General features: G+C 36.9%; 1 protein-coding gene across 2 annotated transcripts in view; it reads left to right on the forward strand.

Annotated features, from left to right (window-relative positions):
• The first annotated feature begins 7,781 nt into the window (after window positions 1-7,781).
• The window catches only part of LOC106876064 (uncharacterized), a 26,409-nt gene continuing 20,086 nt past the window's right edge, over window positions 7,782-14,104 (forward strand). The window contains exon 1 of one of the 2 annotated variants that reach the window (XM_052968356.1): window positions 7,782-8,359. In XM_052968356.1, coding sequence (XP_052824316.1) covers window positions 8,326-8,359 — 34 coding nt within the window. In that variant the 5' untranslated portion in view covers window positions 7,782-8,325. The remainder of the gene's footprint in view (window positions 8,360-14,104) is intronic. The other variant, XM_014924469.2, reaches the window with a different exon arrangement.

Below are 14,104 nucleotides of genomic sequence, written 5' to 3' on the forward strand. Positions count from 1 at the left end.
AGGAGAAGATGTGTGCTTCCACTGCTTTGATTGTTCTTTGGTTTCAGGCTGGTAGTGATGGACACAACTTTCGTCCATAGTAATGAAACGAGCAAGAAAATTCTCTTCATCAGCTTCAAACAGTTCCAGATTGCTCATGGACAAAGTGCACCTGGTGTGTTTCTGTTCAGGAGTCAAAAGGCAAGAAACCTTTGAGAACCCAAGTTCTTTTGTCACAATGTTGTCTGCTCTTTCAGTTGAGATGCCCAGTCTCTCGGCTATCTGACGACATGATATTCGGCGTTCTTGCATTATCATACCAAGAGCAAGGTCAAGGTTATGAACATGTAAGGATCAATCAGTCTGTTAATTTTGTCGATCCTGTGATATTTGGTACAACTAATCACATTGATTGTTTGTGGAAGCTTGCAAAAAAACAGAAACAAATGAGAAAATGGAACAGCTCGAAGTTTATTGGATTCACACCTCATTGAATTTATGTGATGCTATGAATTCAAAGATGAAGCATTCCAAAAATTATTGGAACATATCCGTTACAAATATCCTTGCAGTTGAAGCAATTTACAAATTACTGTTTTGGATGTTGTTTTATGAAAAGATTAAAAATGTGCACCAAACTGTCTATTCATAACATACATTAATATATATTCTAGTCATTTCACATCTTCACATAATAAAAAAGTTATAAACAATTTATATCATTATACAGTATGTACTATTTTATTAGTAATTTATATCATTATTATGTATGTACTATTTTAGATGCCTCCCCAATTAAATTGAATAAATATTAATGTGAATCGTGCTTCTTCCACTTTTGACAAGTAATATTTACTTTTACTTAAAGCAGTGAGCTGGCAGAAACGTTAGCACACCGGGCAAAATGCTTAGTGGTATTTTGTCTGTCTTTATGTTCTGAGTTCAAATGTCATTGAGGTCGACTTTGCCTTTCATCCTTTCGGGGGTCTATAAATTAAGTACCAGTTGCATACTGGGATCAATCTAATCAACTGGACCCTCCCCCAAAATTTTGAGCCTTGTGCCTAGAGTAGAAAAGAATATTTACTTTCACTTTTGACACAATACTGAATCAGTGCCAAATAATTTATGAATTTGAGAAAAAGTTTTTCCCACAAATTTCTCTACAATCGGTTTGTTGGCGGAAATTTTTGATCTCATATTACACTTTTTTTTTGCTTTAGTGGATGGGTGTTAAAGTAAATATTGTCCATTTTTTTTTTTTTTACTCTTTCAACATATTTATGAAGTTATTCAGATTTTTGTAACATATATAACACGCATGTATATGATCACGATGCATATGTAAAATGAAACCACATTAAAATACAAATCCCAAACCAAAGAAGACACAAACACGATTGAAGAAAGAAAAAAGAAGTAGAAAGAAATAAAAACATCAATTCAACACCACAAAATTCTTCGGAACTTACAGAAGCAAGCCAACATGCTTGCAGCATTATCATGAGCTAAGGCATTGGAACAGCCAAGCATCCTCACCTGACACCTTGGTAAAGCGACCTACCAATGATGATAAGAAATTCAGTTAGCAGCTCAGCCCCTCCAAGCCGCTAAAACACCACAGGCTGAAAGAAATGGTTTACTGATATGTTGGCTTGCTTCCATAGGTTCCGTTGAATTTTGTGGTGTTGAATTGTTGCCCTTGACCCTAACTTTTGGTACTGTCCCTGTATCTGTGTTTGTGTTTTTTGCCTATGCTGCTGTCATCGTGGTAGTAGTAGTAGTAGTTGCTGTTGTTACCGCTGTTGCTGTTGTCATTGTTGGTCACATTGATATTGTTTGTGAAGCTTCTGGATGTGTGTTTGTGTGTGTATATGGGTTTGCTTCTTATGTTGTTTATATCTGTGCCCTTAATACAGTTTTTTTTATCTGTCTCTATTTCATATATATATCATAGGTATGTGCATAGTTGTCTATTGTGTGTGTGTTATTTCTTTACTACAGACAAGGGGCTACACACAGAGGGTACAAACAAGGACAGACAAACGGATTAAGTCGATTATACCGACCCCAGTGCGTAACTGGTACTTATTTAATCAACCCCGAAAGGATGAAAGGCAAAGTCGACCTCGGCGGAATTTGAACTCAGAACGTAGCGGCAGACGAAATACCGCTTAGCATTTCGCCCGGCGTGCTAACGTTTCTGCCAGCTCTATTGTGTGTGTGTATTATGCTGTTTGTATCTGTTTTTTTTCTTCTTGCTTCTGTCTTTAGTTGTCATGTTGTGTGGTGTGGTGGTGGGTGTTATTGTTCCATTCATGTTTTATATCGAGGCTCGAGCTGTCTATTGGTATGTGTGTAGCCTCTGTGACCTGTCTAAATGTTGTGTTAGCTCTATGCATTGATAATACCTTAACCTCTATGCTATTAACCAAGCCTCTATGTTCTGCTTGAGCATATTGGTAGAGCACTGATGAGCCTTTCACTTCTTTGATCTCCTGTTAATGTCACACTATACTCCTAACCTTGCAGTTAACCTGTAGGTTCATCCTACATACAATACAATTGTTCTCTGTACATAGGGACCGGTCAAAGTGATAACTTCTACAGATCAGGGATTTTATGGGAGCACCAGACCTTTCTGTTACTTTAATCCGTAAAGTTTTTCTTAAAAGGTATGCTAGTTCACTGCCAGAGGTAGCATCAATGAACATGTCACTGGTATTTTTTGTTGTCATACCATAAGTTGGCATTATCTATCCTTTTTCTGGTCCTTTCAGTGCTATTCCAGGATGTATTCCTTTATAGCAGGCAGATCCCTTTGCATCACTTTCTATGATGGCTTTGTACTCTAATCCTGTCCCTTTGGTTGTAGCCAGAGAACTGCCTGCAGTGGATAAAGTGTTGTGTGTCTTTCCAACTCCATAGGGTCACACATGCGAGACACATTCCTCATCACTCTCACTAAGTCTGCTATAAGAATATTGAACTTGGCATTGTCCACAATGGCTGTGTTCTTGTGGACCAGGTATTTAGAGGCCTTGGGCTTGGCAAAATGGGAGTGAAGAATCTGGACCTTACTGTTCTTGGTTTCCAGCCAGAGTTTCGTGTCTAAAACTGGTAGCCTATAGTTTAGGTGCTTGTCAAGGTAGTCTATTGTTACTTTAATACTCTGGTGGATGGAGTTAGCTATTTGCTGGATGCTCTCCATAGTGTTAGCTTCTAGATCATCAACATTGTCTTGTAGGGGTGCTTTGGCTGCTATGCTGATATCATCCACATAACAGGAGTACATGGTTACGGTTATGGAGTTCTTTGCTAATTTCTCTTTGAGTCTCCTATCCCACTATGCCATAAACAGGTTAGCCACATTACCAGCGATACTGACACCGATGATTGCACCTTCCTCTTGGTCGTATATCTTGTTATTAAACTTAAATATGTGGCCCTTGAGTGTGATTTTGATACTCACATCCACTGCATGTGCAACCATCTTTTCTCCAGGGGTGCGACCATCTTTTTTGGTGGGGTCCATATAGCTCTGGTCCACCCATTCCATTTCTCTCTAGGGGTCTTCTTAGCCATAGAGGTTATAGTAAGGGATCTACCTCTTATCGATCTAGTGGGGCGGAAACAACAAAGGTCATGTTCATCTAAGTAATCATTGTCACATGTCAGTCCCAGGAGGTGGCCCAGTTCTTCTGTGTCAACACCACAAAACTCTACATCGCTCTCGTTGATCATCTCCACACATTTCTCCACAGCAAAACCAACATCAATGGATGGGTATAAGGATACTAGGTCCATATGGACAATGGACATGAGTTAGAGTAAGAACAGTAATAAACAAGTGAAGAATGAATATATAGTGCGTGTGTTTATTTGGCAAAAAAAAAATGACCATCCTGAAATACAATATTATTATTATAATCGTTTTCTGAATCACTTTTACTCACACTGGACTCGCACACACCATCACTTATAGACATGATCACCGATTCTCAAGCACTTGTAGATGGCCATATAGATTTCTTTTTAAAAACAAGTCTAGAGTTGCTTGCTTAGAAGAAGCTTTTTTTCATTCTCAATATATATTTCTTGGTAATACACAGAAGTCTTTTGTTATGGTAGTAAAAACTTTTGCACTTTGTTCAAAATTTGGATTTTGTGCTTGAAAAATTTATTATAAATTAAAACTCATAAACCCAGGGTCTCGTAAAGTGGGTCCTTTTAAAGTGAGGTATTACTGCGTGTTAACAAATAAATAAATAAATAAATGGAATAAAAAATAAATAAAAATAATAATTTGAGCACTATTCCAGTCATTCTCTTCTGGAATTTGTTAATGAATATCTTTTAATAAAATGAAAATTTCCAGAGATACTAGCATAATTTGAAAAAACAAAACAAAACATGGTTGTTTTGTATGACCTGGTGTCCTGGAAAACTGCTTTAAAAAATTTATCCATTTATCAAATTTCAGAAGAGGAAGAGGGCCATAGTCCTTGAAAAAAAGTTTTCCTGTATAACCATAATTTACATTATCGAAACATATGAGGAAACAAAGTCAAGGGGCATGAATTATCCAAGTACCTCTCACCTCTCCCTACAAAAGAATTTTCATAACCATCTGAAGCATACTTGTAGAAAATTTCACTAAAAAAAATATCCATTTTTCTGAAAATTATGAGGAAACAAAGCCAGGTGAGGGCACACTTGTGTAGTTATGACATACATACATACTCAAGGACTTGGAAGTTATGGCTTACTTACTTTTTCAGACTTTGTAATTACAAGCTAACTTAATAAATAAATACATATTCTACTAAAAAACAGTATTGAGTACTTTCATGTTAAACTGTTTATATATACGTATGTGTGTATGTGTGTGTGTGTGTGTGCGTGTGTGTGTGTGTGTGTGTGTGTGTGAGTGTGTGTGTGTGTGTGTGGTATGTAGGTATTGTCCTCTATAACATACTGATAAAAACATTGATTGCTACTACAGTGCGTCCTAGTTGTGTTGACAACAGTAGATGTGAGAGAGTAATGGTAGACTAGAACATTAGTTATTGTTTAAATACATTGGTACAAGCCTGCAAAAGTAATACAAAGAATAATGGATACATATATATATATATATATATATATATATATATATATATATACATACACATATACACATTCTTCTACGTTTACTTGTTTTAGTCGTTTGACTGCGGCCATGCTGGAGCATTGTCTTGAAGGGTTTTAGTCGAACAAATCAATCCCTGAACTTATATTTTTTTAAAGCTTAGAACTTATTCTATTGGTCTCTTTTCCCAAACTACTAAGTTACGGGGAACATAAACATACAAACACTGATTATCAAGCAGTGATGGGAGGACAAACACAGTCACAAAGACACACACACACACACACACATATATATATAAAGACCCCCACCATCTGTTATGAATGGCTATGGGATTGCACCATGAAAATTACTATACAAAGCACAAGCTCACCTTCCCTCTCCATGCCATTGATGTTATCCAAAGGAAAGACAAAGGCTGATACAGTTTGGCACCAGTGATGTTGCAACACATATCTACAATTGAGTGAACTGGAGCAATGTGAAATACAGTGTCTTGCTCAACATATGTAGACATCAACCACAGTATTGCCAACTGTGTGAGGATGTCTTCTAGATATCTTCACATGGGGCATGATATGACGGCCGGAACATGACAACAAAAACATAAATCTCTACAAACAAAGTTAACCATATTGAGAGTGATGGGTCAAAAGAATATTGGTGGAACTTAAAAATTAAAATAGCCACCAAATTAAAGCACAACCAGCCAGACATCGTCGTGTAGGACCACAAAGAAAAGATATGTTCTATTGTGGAAATCAGATTCCTTCTGGACATGAATGTGGTTAGAAAAATACAAGAGAAAACAGACATCTATGGACCATTGATAAGGAGTTTGCAAATCCAGTACTCAAAATACATTTTCAGCTTCATGCATACTATCATTGGAACAACAGGCTACATTCCAACTTATCTGGAACAAAGTATGACCAAATTTAGGGGAGAGAATGCAAATCTTTAGCTCATACCTTACAAATGATAATGATATCTGGGACTATGAAAATCTACAAGATCATCTTAAGGTTTAAAGGATGAAAATTAAAACAAGATACTTTCCTTCACAATCTTGCTACCAAATAGGTGGCTGGTCAAAATTAACTCTAAATTAAAAAGAAAATGAGGAGAACATAGATTCATACATACATACATACATACATACATACATACAATACACACACACATACATGGTGGTCTTCTTTCAGTTTTTGTCAACCAAATCTACCCACAAGTCTTTGGTTAGCCCTAGAATACAGTAGAAGACACTTGCCCAATGTGCCTATCCATGCCTGTATGTGTGTGTGTGTATATATATATATATATATATATATATATATATATATACATATATTCTTTTATTATTTTATTTCCTCCAGTCATTTGACTGAAAATTCAAATTCAAATTAACACTTCAACAGAACTTTTCTCGCGGTAAAACAATAGTTTTTCTGAGTGACAATTTACATTTGCCTGATGCAATAGCTAAGCAAAAATAATGTCTTCACCACTTGACCCTTCTAACCTCTTCTACTTCACCAAAAGCTAGAATTAAGATAACAAGTACCACCAACGAAACCTATTGTTTTCAACGATATGTCTATCCTTCTGGATAGTTATAAAAACAAGAACCCCCAAGCAAAAGTTAGTCAGTGAGTGACAATTCGAGTCAGAGACAGCTACCATCAGTTAGTGAACGGATCGCTAGAACCATGGTCAGAGGGAGAAATGAAGTTTATAATCAGCAACTATGAGACAACTTGCCCCGATTCTCTCACTCTCACTAGCTCACTTTTTCTCATACAACATCATTCTCTCACCGTAATTACTACTACACAATGATGAGAACATAAACACAAACCATACAAGTAAAATCGGTAATTTTTAGAGTAACACCTGCACGACTTTCACTAAGAAAAAAAAAAACGGATTTTTTGCATGGAATCAAGTACCCTGACCTCCCAATATGCTGCAAATCCCTTGTTTTGGTTCAGGAAAAAGGGAGAAGCCCCCTCCCCGCCGTCCTGGATTCATTGGAATTTTTGTTGTTGTTGTTGAATGAATTCCTGTGACATCCTAATATACTACAAAACCCTTTTGGGGGTCTGAAAAATGGAGTGCAGTGAGGTGGAAGCCTCGGAAATTTCACCCACCCCTACCCCCATTAATATTTTCACCAGCACGGTTTTCACTAAGGGAAAAAAAAAATTCCAATGAATCTGGGACGGATTTCCTTAACCCTAACCCTAACCCTAAAACCCTAACCTTGAAAAGATCAATGAGGTGGGGGTGGTGAAATTTCCGATTCTTCCACCACACCCCACTCCGTTTTTCGGACCCTAGAAAGGGTTTGGTAGCATATTAGGATGTCACAGGAATTCATTCAACGAAAAAAAAAAAAAAATTCCAAAAAATCCGGTACCTGGAAGGGGGGGGGGAAGCCCCCTTCCCTCCTTTTCCGAACCAAAATAAGGGATTTGCAGCATATTAGTAGGTCGAAGTACTTGATATTACCAAAAAAAAAAAATAATAATTGGAGAAAATCTCCTTCAAAACAAAGAAAATCCAACTTATGATTCGAAACTCCGTCGAGATTTTATCAATACCACCACCACCATTAACCCCCACCCCCACCCCCAAAAAAAGAAAAAAGACGAAAAAGAAAACCCAGCTAGCGTGAGTTTGCCCAGTCGTTGAAGCTTACTCTAAATAGTAGTTAAATTTCACTTACATCATATCTTGCCTGTTTTTAAACTAGAAAATATAGGTTGGGAATATAGTGTTAGTTACCGGGAAAAGACAGGCTGATGTGCGAAAAGTGTTAGTTATTGGGGGAAAAAACAGGATGATGTGGCTGGAATGTCTAAACAAAGACAATGAGATAAGTTGGGACATGCTATTCAAGTATAACCATATCACATCTCAGCGTAGCACCTGCTAACAAACCTCTACGTTAGTTCAACTTGCTTGAAATAACAGCTAAATCTTCCCTAAATCACACTTTGCTGTCTCGGAAATATGGACCCACTGGGATTACACAACACCTAAATATCCCTAAAGCGATAGGATGACAGAAACGATCATTGGTCAGTCCAAGAAGAATTGAGTTAGGAGCCTAAACAACAGGTATTAACAACGGATTAATTCTTTTATTCTGGATCGACAGAATTTGCTCCGAATACATTATTCTCCATAGTAACGGTAAACAGAAACCGCTGATGGTTTTTCACTGGTTTTCAATCCGGGTCGTAAGTATGACATTTTGGATACTTTCTGTTACACATTCGCGACATACACAATAGAAAATTCCTCATATAAATGAGGAATTGATTTTAATTGTCAGTAATTAATAATACGTTAATTCTCTTTGATAATTTTATGACGCTAGTGTTGACGTCGTTGTTATTAAGTCTCTGGGATCGTCGTAGCCATCCAGAATAACTAACCCTGATTTAGCAGGCCTACGTCAGAGCTATGACTACCCTATATTGTTAAAGGACTTCATTATCTCATATATTCTTTACTTTCTCAAGAATGTAGTGCGAAATTTCAAAGAGATATAACTTCTATTTCTAGCACGTTGGGTAACCATCATTGTAGTAGTAAGAGTAGGAGGAGGAGAAGGATCGCTTATTTCGCGTGGCTTTCGAAGCGCAAGGGTAGTGGACAATTTGTTTGTAAGAAAAATGACAGTGTAGTTTCTGATTCTTAGACAAGGGCAAATATAAACAAAAACATTTGTATGTACATGTGTGTATGTGTGTGTACACACGAATTCATTTTATTATGACATGTGTATGTGTGCGTTATAAAGTATATTAAAATGAATTCGTGTGTACATACATACATACATACATACATACATACATTTTATTTTTAAAAAAACAGCAAAAATATCACAAAAACTGTTTTACATTCCTGTTCGTTGGACAGTTTTATATATAATATTCTTTTCTTTTGTTCTTTTATTTGTTTCAGTAATTAGACTGTGGCCATGCTGTGGCTCTGGCTTGAATTTTTAGTCGAATGGATCGACCTCAGTAGTTATTTTCTAAACCTAATACTTATTCTATCGACTTTTTTTGTTGAACCGCTAGATTACGGGGGACATAAACACTCCAACACTGCTTGTCAAGCGGTGGTAGTGGGACAAACACAGACACAAAGACACGCCCCCCATGCACCTATACATACAGGTGGATGTCGGTATGCACATACCTGTACGTATATATGCATATACTCATTTACTATTTGTTTTTATATATATATATATATATATATATATATATGTATATATATATGATATATATATAATATATATATATACATATATATATAATATATATATTATACATACATACATACATATATATATATATGCATATGATATACACATACACATGACGATGATATACACACACATGATGATGATATACACGCACACACAGACACAGACACAGAGTGAGAGCAAGAGAGATGTATATTTATATGTATGTGTATATAAGTGTGTGTGTGTGTGTGTATGCATGCATGATTTTTCTTTGAGTTTTATCTAAGTTCTTTGTGAAAGAGTTCAAGCCAGTCGCTAACAAAGTGATGAGACTTTTTGAGTTAAGAAAGGTCTGGGTATTAGCAAACATGTGGTTGAGTTGATGTGTTGATTGAACTGTTGATGCATACACCCAAGTGTGTGTATCTGAACATATTAGAATTGCAGATGGAGAATTTTTGGAATGTCTTACAAATCTTCACCATGCCACTAATAGATTGGATTTAGAGTATTTGCATCTGTTTCTTTCATTCTTTCTCTGTGAAACCAAATATTTGTGAAAATTTTGTGCAAATTTGTTGGTACATAACCTAATGCACCTATGATGATAGGTACAAATGAGAATTAAGTCAGGGTACCAGAGCTGTAAGTTCTGCATTAATTCACCATAAACTTTCTCTTTTTCCTGGACTTTTGACTGTACATCCACATTTACTAGGCAGCTGACCTCTATAAAAGTGCATGGCTTTAGTTCCCTGTCCGACATACAATAACAAGTCTATTATGTTTGCACCGAATTGATGTTTTTATTGGGGCTGTTCCACCAGTATTCTTTGTTTTTAAAGGTGTGGATACCTGCTGGTTCTGACATAACTTTGATGTATGCATCAGGGTAGTCCTTTATGTAAATAGTTTTTGAAACTACATCATACCTCAGGGGCAGGAAGTATCTTACAGACATTTTGGGACAGCTGCTGATGATATGGGTGATATCTTCTATGCTGGTATAGCAGAGCCAACATTTTTAATCACAATATGAAGGCTTTGTAGTATTTTTGTCCCTCTTGTTCAGTAGCTATCTCCTGTTGTTGGACAGCAAAAGCATATCCTTCTGGGTGGGATGAAATATATCTATTACAGGTCTAGGAGAGGCTATTCTTCTTGTCAATGCTGTTGTTGCCCTCTAGTTTACCACATATGTATCCATGCATTGCTTTTTGCTGGTATGATGCTTGCTTCTCCTCCAAGCTTCTGTTTAGGTAGGCCATCCAACCTCCTTTGGGTCACATGAGAGTACCTGCATAGTAGTTCTTCTGTAACACTAAAAATGTTGTTGCTCACTTTTGAGTACGTATGGAATGTACTCATTTCTTTCTTTACTGTTCAGCGGGTGTCATCTGAGTGAAACAAAGTAACATTCAAAGGCTGTTTGGGCTGACTTTATGCCTCTGTTGCCATCACTTTGTCTCATATAAATCTTATCAATCATTGACAAAAAATGTGTGGGTGACATTAACTTTATTGTTTGCTGCATATCCCAGCATGTAGCCTTGGCATTTTTTTAACAAGGCTAGCAAGGGATTCACTGCCAATACAAACAGCATTACAGATAGAGTATACCCTGGAATGTACCTATTGATAGCTTAATTCTGTTTGTAACAATTGGTGTTGCTTTAGTAGTTGTCAGTGATGACTGTACAGACCATGTTGTAGTCAGTCTTTCAATGGACAGACTCTTTGATGGGCTGTACTGGAGTCACTTTCTCAAATGCTGCTCCCTAGATGCTGCTTCACTATCCATGTCTGTAGGATGTGGTCAGTTTTCTTTTTTAGCCAAAGTGAAAATGGTATGGTAAACAACATCAGCAATATTTTTTTTAAAGCAAAGACACAAAAATAAAAACAAATTGTAAGACATAGAAAAAATTAATGACAGGAACAATTTAAAATATTTTTAAAACAATGAGCTTTGATCAGTCTGATCAATTTTCAAGGTATCACTACTTTCTGCAAGTGAGAAATTCTTGGGGGACTGGATTGATACCCTGTCTCTGGCCACTATTGGTAGTCAACTCAATCTCGATGAGTTCTGCATCTCCATTGCATTCAAAGTTGGAGCTGAAGTCTGTGGGGGACTGAGATGTCACTGTGGTAGGCCCCTTGATTCCACAGGTGTTCATTGTCTGTCTTGCCTCCTAAATGCTGGTGGTTTCACTTATCACACTGAGTTAAACCTAATCATTAAGCAGGCCCTGGCTCAGGTTAATATCCCTTCAGTTCTGAATTTGGCAGGATTATCCAGAAGTGATGGGAAGAGACCAGATGGTCTTACCCTTTGATTCTGGATAAGAGGTAGGTGCCTCATCTGTGTGCCTCATTGGTATGTCACCTTACTGAGGTGTTAGGTGATACCCATGAGGGTGGTTAGCTGTTCCAAAGCCTTAGCCTTGCCATTACCTGTGGTAATGCCGTGAGTGTGTTGACTTGCGTCAGTCCTCTAAGATCAGTTCATGAATTTTCATGATGTTTTCATTTGTTCAGTAGGTTGATGGTCGCCCTGAACAAGCAACAAGTGACCATTCCTAAAGTGTGACAACCACTTGTAAATTTGTGTTTTGCTCATTGTAGCATCCTTGTAAGCTGTTTGAAACATGACAACTGTTTCAGCCATAGTTTTCCCCATGCAGAAAACAGAATTTCACGGAAACACACTGTTCCATTGTTTTAGCCATCTCAAAAATCAATGAAGTGTGAAACAAAGATACACTATGACTTCAGTTGATGCTACTGATTGGCAGACTGATGTCTGAAGGTCGCATCAGGTGGATTCTTGTGGTGGAAGCTTGAACTACAATGGCCTTGTCCCACAGAGAACGTTTCCAGTTACTTTTGGGTACCCCCTTGTATATATGAATGTATGTATGTATATATGAATGTATATATACATATATATATATATACACACACACATATATAGTGCTCCAGCATGACCACAGTCGTATGGCTAAAATGAATAAAAGAATAGTATATATATATATATATATGTGTGTGTGTGTGTGTGTGTGTGTGTGTGTGTGTGTGCATGTATACATATATATATACATACACACACACACACACACACACACACACACATGTACATGTGTCATGTGCTCAATATATTTACATGCAACAGAACAGGATATAAAATCAAAATGGACTAATAGAAGAGAAAATTCTTTACCAAAGAATTGTCCCTTTATCTCTGGGATGGAAGAGAGAAGATTTCCCCCAAAGCCTACTGGCTCACTTTGACCCTATTCTGCAGGGCTTGATAGTATAGTTTGGTATACAGTATGGATGGAATGACATCTTGTTAAATAGTACAGTTTACTCTGATATGTCATGGTATGTTATATATAGTGATATGTTGTTAACATGAACTGTTCAATAAAGTCAGTTTCTTGATTATCCATACACACAGGTCTGACACTGTTTGGTATATTCAAGTAGATTATGAATGGAAACATGATATATGTATAGTTAATCAATCAAACTGTTTGTCTACAACTTCATGCTAAGCTAGCCAAGGGATTAACACACCTCCCCAGAGATGTATGTGCAACACTTACTTACTGTCATGTATTGTGCTTAGCAACAAACTTCATCTTTCAAAATAACAAAATGAAAGTGGATTATATGAATATGGTGTATTTGGGTTATATAGAGGACTGTTAATTGTCAACCATTACAATCTCTATCTAGAAATTGATTTTATTGTGAAACATGCATTAGTATGTATGAAGTTTTGAATTATAATTCATAACCATCAAAACGGATTTATCAGCCACTGTGTGTGCATGCGTATGTGTGTGTGTGTGTGTATTTATACTCTACCATCCTGTCTATGCTCTGAACCCCATTCCTTGTGAGTACACTCTGGCACTTCACCATTATCTCTCTCCTGCTCTCTCTTGTAATCTTGCTGTCTCTTCATTGCTCTTCCCTCTGGCTGGGTAACCATATATGCTTCTACTCTTCAGAACTAGCTAATTACAACTCTATTCCATCCAATACACTTGTCTCTCCTCTTCATTATCCATTCTGTGTCTACCTTTCCATAATCCACACTTACTACTAATACCAATCCTTCATCTCCTGAATATTATCTCTCTTCAAGTCCCGTTCTGCATATAGTTCCCCTGACTTATAGATCTGCAGGATAAGCATCAATCACAACAATCACCTACAGGAGTTGGACAAAATAATGGAAACACCTAGTATCATAGCATCATAATTTTGAAATGTCTATAAAACCGTCAATAGTTTGTTTGGTTTTATGTTTTTTTTATTTATTCTTAGTGTTGCTTAATATGTTTTGCTAAAATTGCTGTTTCTTTTCAGATATTATCAGAACAAGGTAATTAAAATTCATTAAAATGTCAGATCTATCGGACTTTCAAAGAGGTCAAATTGTTGGTGCTTGTATGGCAGGTACTAGCGTAACGAAAACAGCCAAAATGTTTGGTGTATCAAGAAGTACTGTCTTGAAAGTAATGACAGCCTTTGAGAAAGAGGGAAGAACCTCCCTGTCAAAACAAAACTCCAGAAGGAAACTAAAACTTTCAGATAGTGACTGTCAGACTCTTATGCAAATTGTTAGAAAGGATCACAAAAGTACAGCTCCCAAAATTACTGCAGAGCTTAATGACCACCTCGAGAACCCAGTTTCCACAAAAACTGTTTGT

This window comes from Octopus bimaculoides, chromosome 5 (assembly GCF_001194135.2).
Source record: "Octopus bimaculoides isolate UCB-OBI-ISO-001 chromosome 5, ASM119413v2, whole genome shotgun sequence".
Taxonomy (NCBI): Eukaryota; Metazoa; Mollusca; class Cephalopoda; order Octopoda; family Octopodidae; genus Octopus; species Octopus bimaculoides.